The sequence below is a fragment of the Orbicella faveolata genome, unplaced genomic scaffold (assembly GCF_042242905.1).
Source record: "Orbicella faveolata isolate gen_17 unplaced genomic scaffold, um_ofav_v1 contig_36, whole genome shotgun sequence".
Classification (NCBI taxonomy): Eukaryota; Metazoa; Cnidaria; class Anthozoa; order Scleractinia; family Merulinidae; genus Orbicella; species Orbicella faveolata.
Genome location: NW_028301565.1, coordinates 9,300,714 through 9,322,500, shown reverse-complemented (window position 1 = coordinate 9,322,500; position 21,787 = coordinate 9,300,714). Strand labels below are relative to the sequence as shown.

Below are 21,787 nucleotides of genomic sequence, written 5' to 3'. Positions count from 1 at the left end.
CAGAGATGCGCCACACCCGCGGTTTTGGTGTCGAGATCTCAAACTATGCTTACTGTACCTTTTTAAAGATGCTAGATTTGGCCCCTTCTCAAATCTACACACGTGTATTTTACTTGTGGAAGTCTATCGATTTGGACAGTGCTTTGGTAAAAGATTCTTGCCCCTATCAACTTTCTTTTCTCTCGTTAGTTCTCGCGCGTTTAGAGATATGCCACACTCGCGTTTTAGGTGCAGGGATGCCAACCAATGCTTACCTAACTTTTTAAAGATGCTTCTTTTGGCCCTCCCCCAAATCTACACACGTGTATTTCACTTGTGGAAGTCTATTGATTTGGACAGTGCTTTGGTGAGAGATTCTCGCCCATATCATCTTTCTTTTCTCTCGTAAGTTCTTGCGCTTTTAGAGATGCGCCAAACTCACGTTTTAAGTGCGGGGGTCCCAACCAATGCTTACCTAACTTTTTAAAGATGCTACTTTTAGCCCTCCCCCAAATCTGCACAGTGTATTTCACTTGTGAAAGTCTCTCGATTTAGATAATGCTTGGGTCAGAGATTCTCGCCCATATCAACTTTCTTTTCTCTCGTAAGTTCTCGCGCGTTAAGAGATGCACCACACTCACGTTTTAGGTGCTGGGATCCCAACTAATGCTTACCTAACTATTTAAAGATGCTACTTTAAGCCCTCCTCCAAATCTACACACGTGTACTTCACTTATAAAAAACTATCAATTTGCACAGTGTTTGGGTTGGACATTCTCGCCCATATCAACTTTCTTTTCTCTCGTAAGTTCTTGCGAATTTAGAGATGCGCCACACTCACGTTTTAAGTGCGGGGATCCCAACCAATGCTTACCTAACTTTTTAAAGATGCTACGTTTAGCCCTCCCCCAAATCTGCTCAGTGTATTTCACTTGTGAAAGTCTATCGATTTAGATAATGCTTGGGTGAGAGATTCTCGCACAGTGTTTGGGTTGGACATTCTTGCCCATATCAACTTTCTTTTCTCTCGTAAGTTCTTGCAAATTTAGAGATGCGCCACACTCACGTTTTAAGTGCGGCATCCCAACCAATGCTTACCTAACTTTTTAAAGATGCTACTTTTAGCCCTCCCCCAAATCTGCTCAGTGTATTTCACTTGTGAAAGTCTATCGATTTAGATAATGCTTGGGTGAGAGATTCTCGCACAGTGTTTGGGTTGGACATTCTCGACCATATCAACTTTCTTTTCTCTCGTAAGTTCTTACGCATTTAGAGATGCGCCACACTCGTGTTTTAGGTGCAGGAATCCCAGCCAATGCTTACCTAACTTTTTAAAGATGCTACTTTTAGCCGCCCCCAAATCTCCCCATGTGTATTTCACTTTTGGAAAACTATCGATTTGCACAGTGTTTGATTTGGACATTCTCGCCCATATCAACTTTCTTTTCTCTCGTAAGTTCTCGCGCCTTTAGATATGCGCTGCACTCGCGTTTCAGGTGCTAGGATCCCAACTAATGCTTACATAACTATTTAAAGATGCTACTTTTAGCCCTCCCCAAAATCCACACATGTGTATTTCACTTGTAAAAAACTATCGATTTTCACAGTGTTTGGGTTGGACATTCTCGCCCATATCAACTTTCTTTTCTCTCGTAAGTTCTTGCGCGTTTAGAAATGCGCCACACTCGCGTTTTAGGTGCAGGGATGCCAACCAATGCTAACCTAACTTTTTACAGATCCTACTTTTAGCCCTCTCCTAAATCTACACATGTGTATTTCACTTGTGGAAATCTATCGATTTAGGTAATGCTTAGGTCAGAGATTCTCGCCCATATCAACTTTCTTTTCTCTCGTAAGTTCTCGCGCGTTTAGAGACGCGCCACACTTGCGTTTTAGGTGCAGGGATCTTAACCAGCGCTTACATAACTTTTTAAAGACGCAATTTTTAGCCCTGTTCCAAATCTACACAGGTGTATTTTACTTGAGGAAGTCTATCGATTTGGACAGTGTTTGGGTTGGAGATTCTCTTCAATATCAACTTTCTGTTCTCTCGTAAGTTTTCGGGCGTGTAGAGATGCGCCACACCCGCGGTTTTGGTGTTGGGATCTCCAGCTATGCTTACTGGGCTTTTTAAAGATACTAAATTTGGCCCCTTCTCAAATCTACACACGTGTATTTTACTTGTGGAAGTCTATCGATTTGGACGGTGCTTCGGTAAGAGATTCTTGCCCCTATCAACTTTCTTTTCTTTCGTACGTTCTCGCACATTTAGAGATGCGCCACCTCACGTTTCAGGTGCAGGAATCCCAACGAATGCTTACCTAACATTTTAAAGATGCCACTTTTAGCCCTCCCGCAAATCTTCACACTTGTATTTTACTTGTGGAAAACTATCGATTTGCAAAGTGTTTAGGTTGGACATTCTCGCCCATATCAACTTTCTTTTCTCTCGTAAGTTCTCGCGCGTTTAGAGATGCGCCACACTGGGGATTAGGTGCGGGAATCCCAACCAATGCTACCTAACTTTTTTAAGGTGCTACTTTAAGCACTCCCCCAAATTTACACACTTGTATTTCACTTGTGGAAGTCTATTGATTTGGACAGTGCTTGCGTGAGAGATTCTTGCCCATATCAACTTTCTTTTCTCTCGTAAGTTCTCGCGCGTTTTAAGATGCGGCACACTCACGTTTCAGGTGCAGGGATGCCAACCAATGCTTACCTAACATTTTAAAGATGCTACTTTTAGCCCTCCCCCAAATCTACATGCGTGTATTTCAATCGTGGAAAACTATTGATTTGCACAGTGTTTGGGTTGGACATTCTCGCCTATATCAACTTTCTTCTCTCTCGTAAGTTTCTGCGCGTTTAGAGATGCGCCACACTTGGGTTTTAAAGTGCCGGGATCCCAACCAATGCTTACCTAATTTTTCAAAGATGCTACTTTTAGCCCTCCCTCAAATCTAGACACGTGTATTTCACTTGTGGAAGTGTACCGATTTGGACAGTGCTTGGGTGAGAGATTCTCGCCCCTATCAACTTTCTTTTCTCTCGTAAGTTTTCGCGCGTTTAGAGATGTCCTACACACTCACGTTTTAGGGCGGGGATGCCAACCAATGCTTACCTAACATTTTAAAGATGATACTTTTAGCCCTTCCCCAAATCTGCACAGTGTATTTCACTTGTGGAAGTCTATCGCTTTGGACAGTGCTTGGGTGAGAGATTCTCGCCCATATCAACCCTCTTTTCTCTCATAGGTTCTCACGCGTTTAGAGATGCGGCACACTCGCGTTTCAGGTGCAGGGATCCCAACCAATGCTTACGTAATATTTTAAAGATGCTACTTTTAGGCCTCTCCCAAATCTGCACAGTGTATTTCACTTGTGGAAGTCTATAGATTTGGATAGTGCTTGGGTGGGAGATTCTGGCCCATATCAACTTTCTTTTCTCTCGTAAGTTCTCGCGCGTTTAGAGATGCGCCACACTCGCGTTTTAGGTGCAGGGATCCCGACCAATACTTACCTAACATTTTAGAGATGCTGCTTTTAGCCGTCCCCCAAATCTACAGACGTGTATTTTACTTTTGGTAGTCTGTCACTTTAGACAATGATTGGGTTGGAGATTCTCGCCCATTTATATTTTTTTTTCTCTTGCGTGTTTTCGCGCGTTTAGAGATGGGCCACACTTTCAATTTTGGTGTCGGCGTCTCAAACTATGCTTACTGGACTTTTTGAAGATGCTAGATTTGACCCTTTCTCAAATCTACCCACGTGTATTTCACTTGTGGAAGTCTATCGATTTGGACACTGTTGAGGTTGGACATTCTCGCCCATATCAACTTTCTTTTGTCTCGTAAGTTCTCTCGCGTTTAGAGATGCGCCACACTCGCGTTTTAGGTGCGGAAATCCCAACCAGTGCTTACCTAACTTTTTAAAGATGCAACTTTTAGCCCTCCCCCAAATCTACATACGTGTATTTAACTTGTAGAAATCTACCGATTTGAACAGTGCTCAAAGTCGCCGAAACCGGGCTACGCGCAGCGTGATTTTGACCAACTTTGGGTCGATTTCCAGGTTTTTGGGCGATATTTCCTAGTCCCAGGGACTCAAAACTATTTCAAGAGGTCTTTGGTTTTCAGTGAAATGGACAGAGGAAAAATTTTTGAACCCTTGGTTATGAGCAGTCTTCCCGAAATATAGCCCCTCTTTAACTCACTTAGTGACTAGAAAGTCTGCGAGACCGGGCTACGCGCAGCGTGATTTTGACGACCTTTAGGTAGATTTCTAGGAACTTAGGTGATATTTACGAGTCCCAGGGACTCTAAACTAATTCGAAAAAGACTTTGGTTTTCAGTGAAAGGGACAGCGGAAAAATTTTTGAACGCTTTGTTAAAAGTAGTCTGGCCGAAATATAGCCACTTAGTGACTAGAAAGTCACCGACACCGGGCTACGCGTAACGCGATTTTGACCAACGTTGGGTCGATTTCCAGGAACTTGGGCGATATTTCCGAGTCCCATGGACTCTACACTAATTCGAGAAGACTTTGGTTTTTATTGAAATGGACAGAGGAAAAATTTTTGAATGCTTGGTTATGAGCAGTCTGGCCGAAATATAGCCACTTAGTGACTAGAAAGTCGTCGAGACCGGGCTACGCACAGCGTGATTTTGACTAACTTTGGGTCGATTTCCAGAAACTTGGGCGATATTTTCGAGTCCCAGGGTCTCTGATCTAATTAGAAAAGACTTTCCGGTCTCAGGGACTCTAAACTAATTCAAGAAGACTTTGGTTTTCAGGAAAATGGACAAAGGAAACATTTTTGAACGGTTGGTTATGAGCAGTCTGTTCGAAATATATCCCCTCTTTAACTCACTTAGGGACTAGAAAGTCGTTGAGAGCGAGCTACGCGCAGCGTGATTCTGACAAACTTAAGGTCGATTTCCAGTAACTTGGGCAATATTATTGAGTCTAAGGGACTCTAAACTAATTCGAGAAGATTTTGATTTTCAATGAAATGGACAGAGGAAAAATTTTTGAACGCTTTGTTATGAGCAGTCTGGCCTAAATAAAGCCCCTCTTTAACTCACTTAGTGACTAGAAAGTCTTCTCAAATTAGTTTAGAGTCTCTGGGACTCGGAAGTATCGCTCAAGTTCCTGGAAATCGACCCAAAGTTGGTCAAAATCACGCTACGCGTGGCCCAGTCTCGGCGGCATTTTAGTCACTAAGTGACTATATTTTTGCCAGACTGCTTATAACCAAGCGTTCAAAAATTTTTTCTTTGTCCAATTCACTTAAAACCAAAGTCTCCGCGAATTAGTTTAGTGTCCATGGGACTCGGAAATATCGCCCAAGTTTCTGGAAATCGACCCAAAATTGGTCAGAATCACGCTTCGCGTAGCCCGGTCTCGGCGACTTTTTAGTGGCTATATTTCGGCCAGTTAGACTGCTAATAGCCAACCGTTCAAAACTTTTTCCACTGTCCATTTCAATGAAGACCAAAGTCTTCGTGAATTGGTTTAGAGTCCCTGGGACTCGCAAATATCGCCCAAGTTTCTGGAAATCGACCTAAAGTTGGTCAAAATCACGCTGCGCATAGTCCGGTCTCGGGGACTTTCTAGTAACTAAAGAGGGGCTAAATTTCGTCCAGACTGCTCATAACCAAGCGTTCAAAATTTTTCCTCTGTCCCTTTAACTGAAAACCAACGTCTTCTCAAATTAGTTTAGAGTCCCTGGGACTCGGAAATATCGCCAAGGTTACTGGAAATCGACCTAAAGTTGGTCAAAATCACGCTGCGCATAGTCCGGTCTCGGCGACTTTCTAGTCACTGAGTGAGTTAAATAGGGGCTATATTTCGGCCCCACTGCTCATATCCAAGCGTTCAAAGATTTTTCCTCTGTCTATTTCACTGAAAACCAACGTCTTCTTGAATTAGTTTAGAATCCCTGGGACTCGGAAATATCGCTCAAGTTCCTGGAAATCGACCCAAAGCTTGTCAAAATCACGCTGCGCGTAGCCCGGTCTCGGCGACTTTCTAGTCACTAAGTAGGTATATTTCGGCCAGACTGCTCGTAACCAAGCGTTCAAAAATTTTTCCTTTGGGCAATTCACTGAAAACCAAAGTCTTCTCGAATTAGTTTACAGTCCCTGGGACTCGGAAATATCGCCCAAGTTCCTGGAAATCGACCCAAATTTGGTCAAAATAACGGTGCGCGTAGCCCGGTCTCGGCGACTTTGAGCACTGTCCAAATCGATAGACTTCCACAAGTTAAATACACGTGTGTAGATTTGGGGGAGGGCTAAAAGTAGCATCTTAGGAAAAGTTAGGAAAGCATTGGTTGGGATCCCCGCGCCTAAAACGCGAGTGTGGCGCATCTCTAAACGCGAGAGAACTTACGAGAGAAAAGAAAGCTGATATGTGCGAGAATGTCCAACCCAAACACTGTTCAAATCGATAGTTTTCCACAAGTGAAATACACGTGTGTAGATTTGGGGGAAGGCTAAAAGTAGCATCTTTAAAAGTTAGGTAAGCATTGGTTGGCATCCCTGCACCTGAAAGGTGAGTGTGGCGCATCTCTAAACGCGCGAGAACTTACAAGAGAAAAGAAAGTTGATATGTGCAAGAATGTCCAACCCAAACACTGTGCAAATCGATAGTTTTCCACAACTGAAATACACGTGTGTAGATTTGGGGGATGGCTAAAAGTAGCATCTTTAAAAGTTAGGTAACTAGTGCTTGGGATCCCTGCACCTGAAAGGTGAGTGTGGCGCATCTCTAAACGCGCGAGAACTTACGAGAGAAAAGAAAGTTGATATGGGCGAGAATCTCTCACCCCATGAGGGGACGCAAATGACTTCTACTGTAAGTATCTCTTCCCGGTGTTGTCGTTTTCTTTTTTAAAAAAAATTCTTTGAGGACAGGGCCCTCTAAGGCGTTGGGTGTAATTTGTAAAAACACTTGGTTGTTATAAATCGTTTTGAAATTCTTCGTTCCAGTTCAAATTTATGTTGCTGGCACATGGGTGGGCACTTTACATGTAGACCGTGATGTAAGATACCTTAAACTATTTTTACTGTTTATGATGCACTGCTACGTTAGTCTGCTTTATAAATATTTAACTGCTGTGGTGGACATTTTAATTTCAATATGATTAAACGTTCTTTTTATGCGTTCCTGATAAAAATTTGTCAATTTTAATAATTTCAATTTGAAGAAAAGGTCCTGTTAGTACCTTTTTGTTACTTGATGAAAATTTTGCGGGGTTGTTTTACCAGGGCGCTTCATGACGCCTCCTGGAATAAGCTATAAGTTCCCTAATTGAATCGTCATCAGTTTATCCTACGTTATTCAGGTTATTGATTGGAAAAATAATTAAACTTTTGAACCTTAGTTCCTCTATTTTCAGGAGATGGGGGTTGGGCTCACTTCTTTCGGAGGTCGTTACTAACGGACTTTTACGATTCGTTGCGGGTACGAACCATTGGCCAAGCGACTGGCCAAGCCATTGGTAGCCGTGCATGGTCACCTAAAGCACTGACAATCTATCTTAGCTCCATGTTCCAAGTTTCTCCTCGCGCTTCTTTTTTTTTTTTTTTTTGCCCTCGGCTATGTAATTGCGCGATATTTTCTACACAATAACTTTAATTGCCGAGCATGATAATACTGCTCGTGGCTCCCACTGCCAACGACATACTCAGACAAGTTTTTCAGATCATCTTGGTTTTTATTCCTTAAGATCTGTTTTAGATTGATTAATCAAACGCTCCTTTACGCCCGGACAAGCATCTCGATGCAAGCTCAGAGTTTATTGTGATGGCTTTCGTTGGGTAAACAAGACATTTACGTCTGCTCGCCGCGATCAACATCCATTCGTAGGCTCTTTGGTATCTTTAAGTTGAGTTCTTAGATCTGAACTTGGTTCAGGGGGAGGTGCAGAGGAAGGTTCATGTTGTGTAATTCGTTCATCATTGCGGGATTACTTGATTTATCGGCATTCCCCGGTTTTGTCCGCTCACGTTTTTTTCCTTCTCAAGTGTTTCTTCACTTGTGTTTAGACGTGATCCTATATATGATGACCTTGTTTTGTTCCAGATTATTGGCGTCGGTGGAGTCTGCCATCATTTGAAAGCATAGGGAATGACTCGAACGCACTATTTACTTTAAAAGCACTATTAATATCGAGACTTCATTTTAAAGCTTGTCTCATATTCCATCGGCCCTTTCTGGTTTATTTTTTTATTTAATATCATCGGCGTGTCACTGAAACAGATTATGACGCCTTCCCTGGCCGCAAGAGGAAGGACTCTTGTGAGAGTATGTAAGGAATGCTAGAAAAATTTCCTACCATTTCTCAGCGGTACTTACAGTAGAAGCCCCGTGCGCCCCGTCATGATAGGACCCCCCGGATATAAGCCCTTCTGTTTGCTAACAAAGATATTATTCCGAATATAAGCCCCCCCCCCGGATTCAAGCCCATCTAATGTATAAGTGCGTTCCTTTTGCGCTTCTTTTCAAACATCAAAACTTTTCATCGAAAGTTATAGGCTAATTAATAGGCTAATAGGATAGGGTAATAGCTCTAAATGTAAAGGCATGTTAGCTTTAATTCGTTTCTCATATATGTTTTATCTCGTCGTTCCGAAACATCTTTTTTATTTCACTTATATGCACCCCCCCGGATATAAGCTCCCCCGTTTATAAGCTAATCCAAAACCCCTTATGAAGTTATATGAACCCAGGGTTTTAACGTGGAATTTTACGGTATAGATGCAATGTCAGAGTTCCAGTTTTTTACAAATATGTGTTTATGTATTCTAAGTCAAAATCTCTTTCACCAGCTCACCAGATGTAAAGCAAAATGTAATTCATATTGGTGAGCTGAAAATCTCCACATTTTTTACATAACCAGCACCAACCCAATACCAACAAGTTAGCTGCAACGTCACAAGAGAAAGTGCTATTGTTGTAGACATGTATCCCTTTAAAATAAAAGGATCGACTGCTTAAAAAAACGCTTTAGTGTCCACATTGTAAGAAAACCTTTGTCTACGAACTGTGGGCGAGTCTTTTTTTCAGGCCGCCCACTGTACAAGTGGCAAACATGTGAGCAGTGTTTCATAGGGATTTCTAAGGAAATTGTAATAAATGAAACAACAATAATTGTAACAACAATTATTATAACAATAATAATTGTAATAAATTTTACTTGCCTATACTGATCACATCTTGAATTGCCTCCAGTCACTCGAATTATCTTCGCCGATATCCTAAATGAATTTATGTAGACACGGTCGGTGATCTTCGCTCACCTTCAAAAAGGGCGCCACTTTCCCAGCACTTTTTAGCTCTTCGAGCCGCTCAGTAAAGAGTTACTCGTCATATGCTTAAGTTTATCCACAGGGGACCTGAACACTATATCAGCAGTAAGAATAAATGAGCTGTTATTTACCTGTGTTCCTGTGTCTTTTTGAGTCGTTTACAAGGAATTTGGATGAAGCGAAAGTGGTTTATATTTCCGAATATTATCTCGTCTGCTACTTTGTAATTATGACGCTCCGATTACGTCACAAGTTTCTATTATCGTCGTTAACTATTAACTCTCATCGAGGGGAGAGATTCTCAGGTTTCATGATGAGAGTTAATGGTTAACGACGTTAATCGAAACTTGTATTTAAAAGGCGAGATAATATTCGGAAATGTAAACCGCCTTTGCTTCATTTAAATTCCTTCTAAACGACTCAAAAAGACACAGTGACACAGGTAAATAACAGCACATTTACTTTTACTGCCGATATAGTGTTTGGGTTTCCTGTGGTTTATCTTTAACCACAAAACACTGCTTACATCTATCTTTAAATTCGATCGAATCCAATCTCTCGAATCGTTTTTTTATCGAAAGCACGGTCGAAGGCAACCATTACGCTATGTATCGTTAGAAAGTGTACGAAGGCGGTTTCTTGCTACAGTTGGATCCCACTAATTGCCAATTCCCTCTATGAGATGTGCCTGGAGGGAATCATGGTAGTTTTATCCATCATCTTGGACTGGATATTTGTTTTGACTGAATAAAACTACTATGATTCACAGGCGCGTCGCATAAAAGGGAATTAGCCATTCTAACTCGGTCATTTCTGATTCCCCATCATTTCGAATTCAAACCCATTTCCCATTTGCCCTTGCTTTTTTTTTTTTTAGAACCATTTACAATCGCCTATTTCAAACTCTCCCTCTGGACTGATTTCTCTTTCCCTTGGCCCAAAATCAACCCCGTTTATATCGAAATCCGTAAACATCATCAGTACGTCAGACCAATAATAATAGTAACTTGAAGTAATCGTAGATTAAAGAGTGCGTTCGAGGTTTGGTAGGTTTGGTATGTTAAAAAAGCAAAACTTCTAGGGACAGCATTTTGTGCCTGAGCTGTTAGGTAGGCGTGAAATTGGTCTCCCTTCAGCAGGGACAATAACAAATGAATTGATCGCAAAGCACGTGCATACGAGAGGGTTTGTTCTCGTTTATACATGTATTATGTAATGTTAGTTACGACCGGTCATTAAAAACACGGACTGCAGTCGGTAGGCCGCATTTAGTCCGCGGTCCTCATTTTATACCTGAGTCCGCGTTTTATAACAGTCCGTAATGCTTAGTCCTCGTTTTATACCTAAGTCCGTGTTTTATACCCAGTCCCCAGTCCGCAGTCCGCATTCCGTAGTCTACATTTCCACTTCCGAAACAATGAGACGGAGGACATGTTGGTGTACCAAGGCAATCTTGTGGGAGTTGAACTCATTTCCTATGTTAACACTTTCGTTGGGTTTGTGTCACATATTTTGTGCACAGAAATCTAGGCCAGCGAAGTGAAACTAAATATTTCCTCCTTTGATTTTCAGCATTGAGCAGCGTTGGTTTTGGTCGAAGAGAAGAAGGTAAACAACACGCAACCAAACTACAGCTTTCTGTTCGTACGAAAAGTTGTACATATTTCGTGAAGGCATGTCCGCAAAGTTTTATGTTGCCATGAACACTGACTTCGAACTTTAAATAAACAACTTATCCGCTACAGTCTACAATAAGCTGCCTCGACACTCGAAAGTCCGTAATATTGCACAACACTCAAAAGAGGGCACATGGACGAACATGGAGATGAAGTCATTCGACCCTGTAGAATTTTGGGGGGGGGGGGGCGGGGGGGGCAAATTGGTGTCCACAGAAAGATATATACACAGATCTCGAATTTTTCTGCATTACCCGATTAGAACTGTATTCTCTCGAACGTAATAATAATCTTTAAACAGGGTGCGTTCATCACGGAAGTGGTTTTCAGAACGGCCCTGCGATACAAAAATGTTTTAAAAAAGAGATACGAAAAAAAGAACTATAAAAAGCTATCAACACGAGATAAATTACAATATACAAATCTTTCACAGCCCGATAATTTATTTTCTGTTTACCCCAGGTGGTGTTTGGGGCAGGCAAATGGATTTTCGCAGACTGGCGGGTGTTATAGGCGTGAAGTCTATTGTTTGGTATCATGAAATCAAAGTTACAACATGCATAGCTGGAAAACTTCAAGTTGGGCTTTTCATTACATTTCAATCTTGTACTATAGTGAATTTCGTCTTCAAGTGTTCCTTGGTCGGATAAAAAATACAGTCCATCGTGTTGATTACATATTAATTAGTTTTAACTGTTATTTTTTTAATATTTAATGCTAACCAGGTTATTTTGAACCGGCCAACAATTTCGAGCTTTTTTTCTTCTGCCCTCAGAGTTTGGGGGTTCAACTGTATTTACATACTTTATTTAAAATACAACTTCAGAAATGTCTAACGGCCATTATAGCCCTTCAAACTTTAAACCTTGCTTCACAGGAGTTATGTAAGACAGTGTAGCAAACTTGTTACATACATATCCTTTCAGTTAAGTGTTCGGTCGTTCTAGCGCCAACGGCACTAGTTGGAGACATGGATAAAATACAGCTGAATATTGTTAACTATTATTTACAAATTAAAACTTAATATTGGCGGAAATGTTGCAAAATGTTGCGGAACCCTGCGGTAGTGAAACTGCAAATCAAACACAATGAAAGCTAAAAACTCAACTTATTATTTTGATAGCGATATAAGTGTGAAAGTGTGTCATATAATAAGTTTGAAGTTATCATATGACTGATAAAATTACTTCCTTGTGATTGGCTGGGAGCAGGTCTATTTATCGTTATTATAGTAGTTTTTACCGTTTCCCTCCTTTTTTTTAAATTTGCACTGCAGTACAAATTGACACGCGCGCGTTCGTACGTAATTTTCTAATCCATACAATAAATGAGAAATCGTATGAAAGCTCAAGCAATTAAAGATTTACACCGTACCCCAGTGATAGTTAAATTCTTTCAAGTTGCACTCATCATAAGGTTCGCGCAATTTTGGACTAAAGTGAAATATCACTGGTAGTGTAATTCGTATTCAGATGAATAACCTATACTAATTTTAATGTGAATCACTTACTGGCAAAAGCGAACATTTAGACCGACGATTGCTATCGATGACGAGCGGCTCAGCGTTAAAAGCGGAATTTCTCCATTAAGACATCAATAGAAAGTTCACTTTGCCATGCACGAATTTGGCTCACTGAAGCAATTCCTTGCCAATACAAGGTTGCTTCAAGGTTGTTTTTAAGGTACATTATTAAATGGTGCTCAAAAATGGTTGTCATCTGAAATGTAGAAGTACACAGCAGCTTGCTGTTCACGTGAATCTGATTGCGAATTTTATAGCCATCACGGATGACCTGTTGTGCGCTATACGTATGTATTAACACGTAGAAATGTCAATTCCTCTGTGAATTAACTCAACCTGATTCACAAAGAGCAACCTTTTTACAGCACGACGAATGTTTCCCATTTTCCAGTAATATAGCATAGGGTTAACACTTGCGTTCATCAGAGCCAGAGTCGTTGCGACATCCCACAGAATGTTTTGGGCGATACTAAAGTCTTTTGTGATATTAAAACGAATGGTTGCATAAGCGCAAGGAGAATAGAAGATAAATAATAAAACAACGACGTATAATATGGCAGCTGCAGATTTCCTACTGCGTGATAACGTCCTGGCTTCCTCAGCATGTAATTGGGTTTGATCTCGAATTACTTTCTGATGTCTGCGTAAGATACGGAAAATTATAGCACAGACGACGGCCAATGCAATCGCTATCACCATTATAATCACAACGCTGACAAGGGATACAATGTAAATACCAAGCCCTAGTGGCCAAGCACAAACAACAAGGCCCCATGATAACCACGTTATGAAGACTACTGTAAGTACGCGAGGGATCGTGACAAGTTCACTGTATCGTAAATGCACGCGTAACGCGATCAAACGTTCCAAACTTATGGCAAGCAGAGTCAACATCGAAAGAACACCGGTGTATATGATCATTCCTTCTTTGACTAGCACCAACGTGCACGAGAAGCGATCATGTAGAAGTTGAGCTTTGAAAGCAACGAATATGGGATGGACCACGCAGCCTGCCGTGAGATCAGTCACTGCCAACGAGCACAGAAGAACGTTTGAAGGGGTGTGAAGGGACCGCGTCCTGAGTATGGCTGCGATAACGGGTAAGTTCTGCACCGTGGCTGTTAAACAAAATATGCTATTCAACGCCAGCATTGCCACATTCGTAGGATACATGTAGAATCGTCTCACTGGACTGTCAATGATGAACGAGCACTGGACTGTACCATTGTCCATCTCTGTCAACATATTTTTACTCTGATGGCTCAGCAGTGAAGGATGTTAGCGAGGCTCTTGCAGGATTTCTTTTAATTAAGAAACTCTTGGTCGCTTTGCCCACGTTTATTTTATGCGTCCAGCCTTTCTGCAATAGAATGAACGAACTGTTTACTGTAAGCAATTGAATTTGATCATAAAACCAATTTAAAGTTGCCTTTTAATTATAAGTTACTCCTATGGATGTAATTTCAAGGCAAAGAATTACTCACTTTTGGTTATTTGAATAGAAATAATTATCATCTCAAAATTGATGATAAAAAACGAGAAAGGAAAGAAAGTGATCAATGTCATCTAAATCACTTGCCAGATTGTGGCAACGGAAACTGTTTGGAAAACTGAATAGCGCGCTAACTAGAAAGAACATCTGTCTTCAAACCTCTTTCACTATTTTCCTTCGGAAAAAATTGCCCTAACAAACTGGGTAGAAGATCGTCCTAAAAAGTTCATGAGATAAGGCAATTCACGTATTTAGATCGGTGTATACAAGCGGACAATTTAACCTGTCCTAGTTTCAGCAAAGTGCTAATCAATAATTAATAATGTATGGTACAAATTAGTAAGCAGAATTCGGCAAAAACCGTGTTTATTTTTCAGCTTTGGTAATTATTCGTGTTGATAATGGCCCACCTATCGCATTATACAAAATACTCAGTAACACAATTTACGATATGCACTTTTTTTTTTAGTTAATTCCCTACGAGAAGAGTTCGATTTTCAAACAGGAAACAAAGCTTCAAAGTGGGCATATTGCTAATTTCTCTCATTCTTTCTCAAAACCGAGACAAGTGCTTCAGTAGGAGTCTCGGCAAAGGAAAATCACTCTTGAATTGTGCGTTACACAGATCTAGTCGTTAAAAAGCTAAAAAAAAAGGCCTTCACTACAGTATTAGCTGTCCGCCGTTAATTTCCTCATTGCAAGCTCGGATATAATGTGTCGAGTCTACCAGTATACTAAACGCATGAGTCTAGTGGAAACGCGTGTTTTGACATTTGTCACTCGGTGCCGAACACAGAAAACAGTGAAGCCTCCCGTAGCAGCCTACCAAGATGGTCTAGCAAGTCACTCACGTAGCTTGTTCGGAACTTCAGGTGGATTTTAACGGTAGTGTTATTTGACGCTCGCTTACGGGCGGAATTTTAATGGATTAACGAGCGCAAAAATAGAGCAGACGTGTGGACGGCTGATGATGATGCTTGCGGAAGAAGTTGGACCACATTCAGCAGACGCAAGTAGTCCATGCCTCTGCTCCATCTTATTTTGCGCACGTCAAGCCATTAAAATTAACGCCCGCCAACGGGCGTAAAATAACGCGCCAGTGGAAATCTTAAGTTACTCATGATCAAAACACGGGAAAATTAACTGTGAAAATAAGTAAGCTCTCTTTAGTTTTGGAGTCACAATTCACCTGGTCTTGTTTGCTCTGCCTTAGGTGACGTTTCAGGGTATTTTCCATCTTATTAAAAACTACACAGTGCATGCCGCAAGAACTGAGAGACTTCCTCCTGCCGGACCAACAATATTACTAATCTTCATCGCTCCTGTGGGTAGAGCATATGGCTGCCAGGTCTAGCAACTGACATGCAATCAAAATTCAATTCTTGTTACCTGTCTTAGAATGACAAATTACTTTCTTTACTGATATGAAGCGAACAACAACTTCATTAATTGCAACGTGACAAATGTCTGCCAATGGCACTCTAATTCGATAAGGCTTCGATGTGGAGTTAAGCTGTATCAACATTGAACTTATCTAAGATAAATTCCCCTTCCTTCCTAAAACATACCCAATCGATTTGCGTCGATTAATAACTGGCCTACTGGCACTTTACCGCAACTGAGAAAAATTTAACTGACCTTGATGCAATTTAAAACATCGCTTTCGTAAATGATAAGAAATTGAAATAGCTTTACGAATGCGGCACACAAGCAAACGTTGCCACGGTTGAATCCACCAAAGACACGTTCTAAGATAACAGTCTCGACAGCATACGCATAAAGCATGCGTAAGCGGGGTTACGACGATTAATCTAAATTTAGTTATTTGTGGCTTTAACTGAAAGAAGTTCCAAGAATGGTATCGGGGAAAAAATGCAATTCAGTTTGGTTTAATTCAGCCGAGCGTCAATATTATACCCACGTATTTTTATCATTCCTATGCTTGATCGATTTTCTCCGTACTAACCTTATAATCAGATTTGTTTTTGCTGCTCTTCCGTTTCTTGGATAAGATCATCTTAACTTCCCCTACCGGTGTAATAAATAGTGTTCGTATTACATACGATGTGACCTGCCAGGATAAGTGAATTACCACAAAAACCTGTTTATCCTGTTGTTTCTCATTCGTGTATACATTGTGGTTGGGTAATTTGATGTTTATTCCCTTCTCGCCCATAATTAAAATTATATATCGTATACTTTTATATCGCCTTAGCAACTGGTTACCATGCAAAACAAGAAATAGGAAGACAGGAGGAACGAAGGACAAATTTAGCCTGACACACTACTGCCAGTGCTGTCACTTCAGCCGATGCATGTATCAACAGCTGTTCTGAACGCGTTAATTCAAGTTGCAGTAGTTTCAAAGCGAGTTTATTTATGCAGCACTAATTTCTGTTATTGATCCCAAATCATCAAGAGAGACTAACTTGGTGGGATTCGATTCCTACTGTTTGCCAAACATTGCGCAATCTGGCCCTCTTATGCCATAATTTGTGCTGCATTTTGGTACTGCTTTACTCAGTTTGTGCTATATTCGTACAATTAGTAAATAAGAACACGCTCTAAAAGCAAATGGGATATTCTAAAATACAATTTCTTGCAAGAATTTAGCAATTCGGCGTTAATTTTGCCATAAAAAATGACTAATTTTCCCTTATCGGCGTAAATATTGCAAAACGATGGCAAAAATTCAACTGGTTAAAAAAATAGCACATCTCCAAGAAAAGTGCCGCGAGCGAAGCTTTGATAAGACACTAATATAAGACTTAATAGTAAAAATTAATAAAATAACCCAGTTTTCTGCCAAGGGGTAATAAAAAAAACTCATGGTTAATGTTGATTATTTGCCAAAACAATGAATATTATATGTTTTTGTGGTACCTAAACACCAAAAATGTTGATATCTTTGCCAAGTTAGGAAACAATTGGTACAAATATCGGTCACTTCGAGAAATTTTCCAATAATTCTCAAGGATTCAAAAGACTATGGAAATTTCAGTGTACCTTGTGCATACACACAATAAAGGAACATGGAAATTTCCACGCACCTTAAAGAAATGGTACAAAGAAATTTCCATGTGCCTTATGCATACATACAATCATGGTACATGGAAATTTCCTTGAAGCACCACACGTAAGAAAAGGTACGTGGAAATTTCCATGCACCCTATGACTACACGTGAGAAACAAAGTACAAGGAAATTTCCATGTACCCTGAGCATTCGCGTACAGCAAAAGTACAAGGAAATTTCCATGTACCTTATGGCCAAACATAACAAAACGTACATGGAAATGTCCATGTACCTTATGGTTACACACAACAAAAGGTACAGGGAAATTCCCATGTATCTTATGGCTACATACAGGATATGGCACCTGGAAATTTCCGTGTATCTTGTGATACACATCGACAAGTATTTCCCTATAATCCATTTCTCACGTAAATGTTAGGAACTATAAACTCTAAAGACAGCTTGAAAATTACTAAATAATTGAATACTTCTAATTAATCGCCGGAACAATATATCACTATGGAACAACACTACATAGTACAAAGCCCTGGCTTTCAAAGACGTCTCTTTTTGAAATAGTTTTGGACATGGAATTTAAAGAAACAAAATACATCATTGAGTACATACAAAATGTAAATCGTAATGAAGCGTCTTTCAACTGAACAAATGATAATTGAGATATTCCTTTTGTCAGGAGTGTGCTGTATCGTGGAACAAGGAGGTGCAATTATCCGTTTCAACATATAATTGTCGTGATATCGTTAATCTGTCACTCAATCCAGAAAAACCTTCTGAAAATACAATGAGGTAATACGTTTGAGCTTCGAGAAGTTTTACGGCATGAACCTATTGGTAAGGGGATTATCTGCATTTTCAACTCAAAAGAGCAATATAAGAAAGGCCAATGAGCCTGAGAAATGTTTCATTATCGCCATAGAAACTTCCATACACATTTTCTGTGCAGAAAGGTACATGGAAATTTCCTAGAACCTTTACATGTGTTGTGCATGAAGGTACATAGAACAAAGCGCGACACCAAGAAGATTATGAGCCAAATTTACCTCACTGTTTTTTTTTTTTTTTTCCTGTGGTACCTGTGGAAGAAACAATGCTCTTTTAAATAGATTTTACCACATGGAGTCCAACCGGATAGCTTCTTAGTTAATAGGTCTCTTGGTTTGTGACCGGACCAATAAGACCAATTTATTCATATCCTTGTCATCTACAGTTAGGTTACTATTACAGCTAGTGGAAACGCTTATTTGACTTAAGAGTTACAGCACATAAACCATTATGTTACCATGCGCAAGTTTAATGACTTGTTATTTTATAGTAAGCCTTCAACGCTAACACTGAAAAAATTTCAGTGTACCACCATATTTACATCTTCATCGTTGAACTAACTGCAATTTCGGTTTGTGAACGTGATTGAAACTGTTTTTGTTGTTATTCTTGTTGTTGTTGTTTAGTGTGGTTATTGTTATTGTTGTTGTTGTTGTTGTTGTTGTGATTGTCCTTGTGCTTGTGGTTGTGGTTGTTTTTGTTGTTGTGGTGGTGGTGGTACTGGTTGTTGTTGCACGTGCTGGAAGCACCTGAATAAACCTCTCAATGCTCTTCGCATTTCCTTATTACGACCAAAGTTCAACAAAGGATTCAGGAATCCATTCACAGTGTAAAGGATGAAATAATAAGGGCGATAAGCCCCAAAATTTTCCACTCCTTTCATTGTTAAAACTACAGGCGACCAGAAAGCTGGCATGAACGTTAACAACAATACCAGCAGGATCCATCTGATAGTGGCCGCTGATTTCTTTTCTCTCTTCATCACCACATGTATCTCCCTTATTGTGTCTATTGGCTGTTTCTTAAAATATATACCAAGATGACTAAAAATGATGATTATGAAACAAATACAATAATACACGAGGAAGGCAGCACCGTGCACAAGACTCATGAATCCGCTGTCAAACTTGTAGATAACGTAAAACACGTGTCCAAGTATTAAAACAACACTGATTAACCAAGGTATACAAGACATCTTAATGGCACGTGATTTGGTCACGTGATTACGATACCAAAATGGCTTTGCCACTGCCAAATAACGATCTCTGCTGATTACTGCTAGAGTGCCAAGGGTTGCTCCGGTGCACAGGGTATACGTAATGGTGTCTTTGAGTCCCATATTAGCGAGACACAGATGTTCGATTAGTACGGTTTTTATATTCACGTACAAAGAAAACTGAGAATATATCAAATCAGTGACTGACAAGCTACACAGCATCAGCAGTGACGGACGTTGAAGAGATTTAGTTCGTGCTACAGTGATGCAGATAAGTGCGTTAAAAACCAATGACATGACGGCCAACAGCATGTCCAGCGGTCGCACAACATAGTTAGCCATGTCTCGCACTCGATGCTGGATTTCTTCTGGAAGGTTCGGGATCAGGCATTCTTCATAAGGAAAGCGGCTGAAGTTGTTTGAAATCATGTTTTTTCCTAAAATAGTAAATGTATCATTAAAAAATCATAAGAACACTTAATAGGTCTCCGAAATTAATTTTGTTAATGTTAACGCTACCTTATCTTTTTGTGCCAAGACATTTATAAGGAGTCGTTACCATCCCATCCCGGCTTTTCTTCCCAGCTAAATAATCAACAGCCGACTGTATTACCTGAACAAATAGTGCTCGCTGTGGTTACTGACTGCTGTGTCTATAGTGCCTTAAAGCTGACCAACTTAAACTTTCTAATCAGAACAATTTATGGTATTTTTCTTACTTTTGATTTAGCCGGTACACAAGAATTTATTTCTGTATTCTTCAGTGATGGGTCATTTCTTCTTTCTATGGAACTTATTTAGACGGTCTCATATACCCGAGGCAGCCCTCCCCCAAGTTACCGTAAAGGGTGAGTTAAACCCGTCACTGCTTTGTTGAAAAAGCCGTACATTCATTGAGTGACTTTCCCAGAGCTCTCTCGGGAGACGAAAGGCGAGAGGCCTGGAGGCGAGTCATAGGCGAGTAAGGTAGCCGTGGCGGGGGAGTCCATTTCCCTTCGTATAATTAAGGACTTTTGCGCTCCGAAATCCTCGTTCCAGGAATTTTGAATTTTTCAAAGCCCTGGGAGCGATGTTGGGCGTGCCGGATGTACTGCTGAGCGAAGGATGACTCTAATAAAATAGGATAACTAAGCATTTTAATGTTTAGCGAGCGCTACTTATCGTTAAGAAATCGCGTCATAAACAGTATAACAAGCCTTTAAACACATGTGTAAGTAATCAAATCCAGACTGTATAAACAAATAGAACAATTGTCTTGGCTAAAAACAACACTGATAAGGAACGGGCAATATATGTAAAAAGCGTATATCATAAGACCATTGCTAAGTCAATTAATGATCAGAGAAAGCTCGGAAACATCTAAAACTGCCCCTCGCAATTTACGAAAGTGCATATAATGCCCCAATTTGTTGAGATGGATGTCATCGCTAGAGAGAATACTCGATTTGCAACGCCAAAACCCTCTATGACGCCAATAAAAGGCACAAGGTTGCAGTTCTAAAACTACTTTGAAGTATTTCGTTTAAATATTGACCTGAGCATTAAAAGACCGCTTATTACGCCTATTAAGAGTTTGAAACACGCACACCACCTCAACCTCGTATGACCCATGTAGCAAACGAGTCAATTCCTCGAACGCCGAGCGATTTTCAGCGACAGAAGTGGAAGTTAGATCGTTCGAACCCAACTGGAGGACCACCACATTGGGAGCAAACTCTCGCACTACCCCCAGGACGAGATGTCGCGTTTTAGAAACCTTTCTTCTCCCTATTCCACGCCACCTGGCTTGTAAATTTCCTAGCACATTCAAATTTTTTGTTTTATGTGAATTATAATTGCAGCGAAGAAAATCATGAAAACGGCGAATATAGGAGTGATCAAGTATTAAGACATGTACTGGCGACATAAATTTAGGAGAAATGATAACAAAATTCGTACTTGCCTGAAGGATTTTACTCGTGATCAATCAGCTAGATCTGATGGCGATGAAAGAAGGACGAATTACTTAAGTAATAAACTTTACATAAGAAACAGAAAACATGTACCGTGTTTCAATCGAGTCATAGAAACACGAGTGGAAGTCTGGGAAAACGGGAAATGCTGTGGGAACACGGGTCGAGAGAGGGGTGTTTTCACAGCTTTTTCGAAATCTCTTAAACTTCCATGGGTGTTTCTATAGTTCGATAGAAACACGGAGAATATGTTTTCTATTTTCTTTAGAGAATTCCGCCAAAAAAAAAAAGAAAACAACTTTTTTACTTTGATCATCAAAATGTAGGTTCTCTTTGCTCGTGCCATCATTACGTTAACAGGATAGTTCTCTGTTTCTATCGAGTTTTAGAAACACGATTTTAAACCTACCAGCGCACGTATCTTCTTTGGGCTACATTCTAAATAGTTGCTCAACAGCTGACTACAGGTACCTGGTACGATCTTCACCAGCGGAAAATCACGTGAGAACGATGCCTTGACTTCAATTACTTGTACCTCGCCAAAAAGAAAAAAACATCAACCGTTTTATTTCACATCATGCAAATGGTAATTGGGAATAAAGTTTTCGTGCCCATTTACTCACCTCTAGTCATCGATTATCTATTGCTTTTTTGTCATTGCAGAAGCGACTGATGGATATATTTTTATAGGATGATTTTAATTAAAGTGAGGCAGAATTAAAAATCAAATCGGGAATAAGATTGCTTGCTCTTAAGTGTCAGTTTGTTTGTGAAGGCGGC

General features: G+C 40.3%; 2 protein-coding genes across 2 annotated transcripts; both read right to left on the bottom strand.

Annotated features, from left to right (window-relative positions):
* Positions 1–11,393: 11,393 nt before the first annotated feature.
* On the bottom strand, positions 11,394–16,037 carry LOC110067888 (adrenocorticotropic hormone receptor-like). Its single transcript, XM_089275566.1, has 2 exons — positions 15,949–16,037; positions 11,394–13,850 (listed from the first exon to the last, which is right to left on the bottom strand). The coding sequence occupies exon 2, from the start codon at positions 13,733–13,735 to the stop codon at positions 12,785–12,787; it is 951 nt and encodes a 316-aa protein (XP_089131692.1). The 5' UTR covers positions 13,736–13,850; positions 15,949–16,037; the 3' UTR covers positions 11,394–12,784.
* A 2,113-nt stretch (positions 16,038–18,150) lies between these two features.
* On the bottom strand, positions 18,151–20,329 carry LOC149102199 (adrenocorticotropic hormone receptor-like). Its single transcript, XM_089275454.1, has one exon. The coding sequence runs from the start codon at positions 19,482–19,484 to the stop codon at positions 18,477–18,479; it is 1,008 nt and encodes a 335-aa protein (XP_089131580.1). The 5' UTR covers positions 19,485–20,329; the 3' UTR covers positions 18,151–18,476.
* Between the last annotated feature and the right edge of the window lie 1,458 nt (positions 20,330–21,787).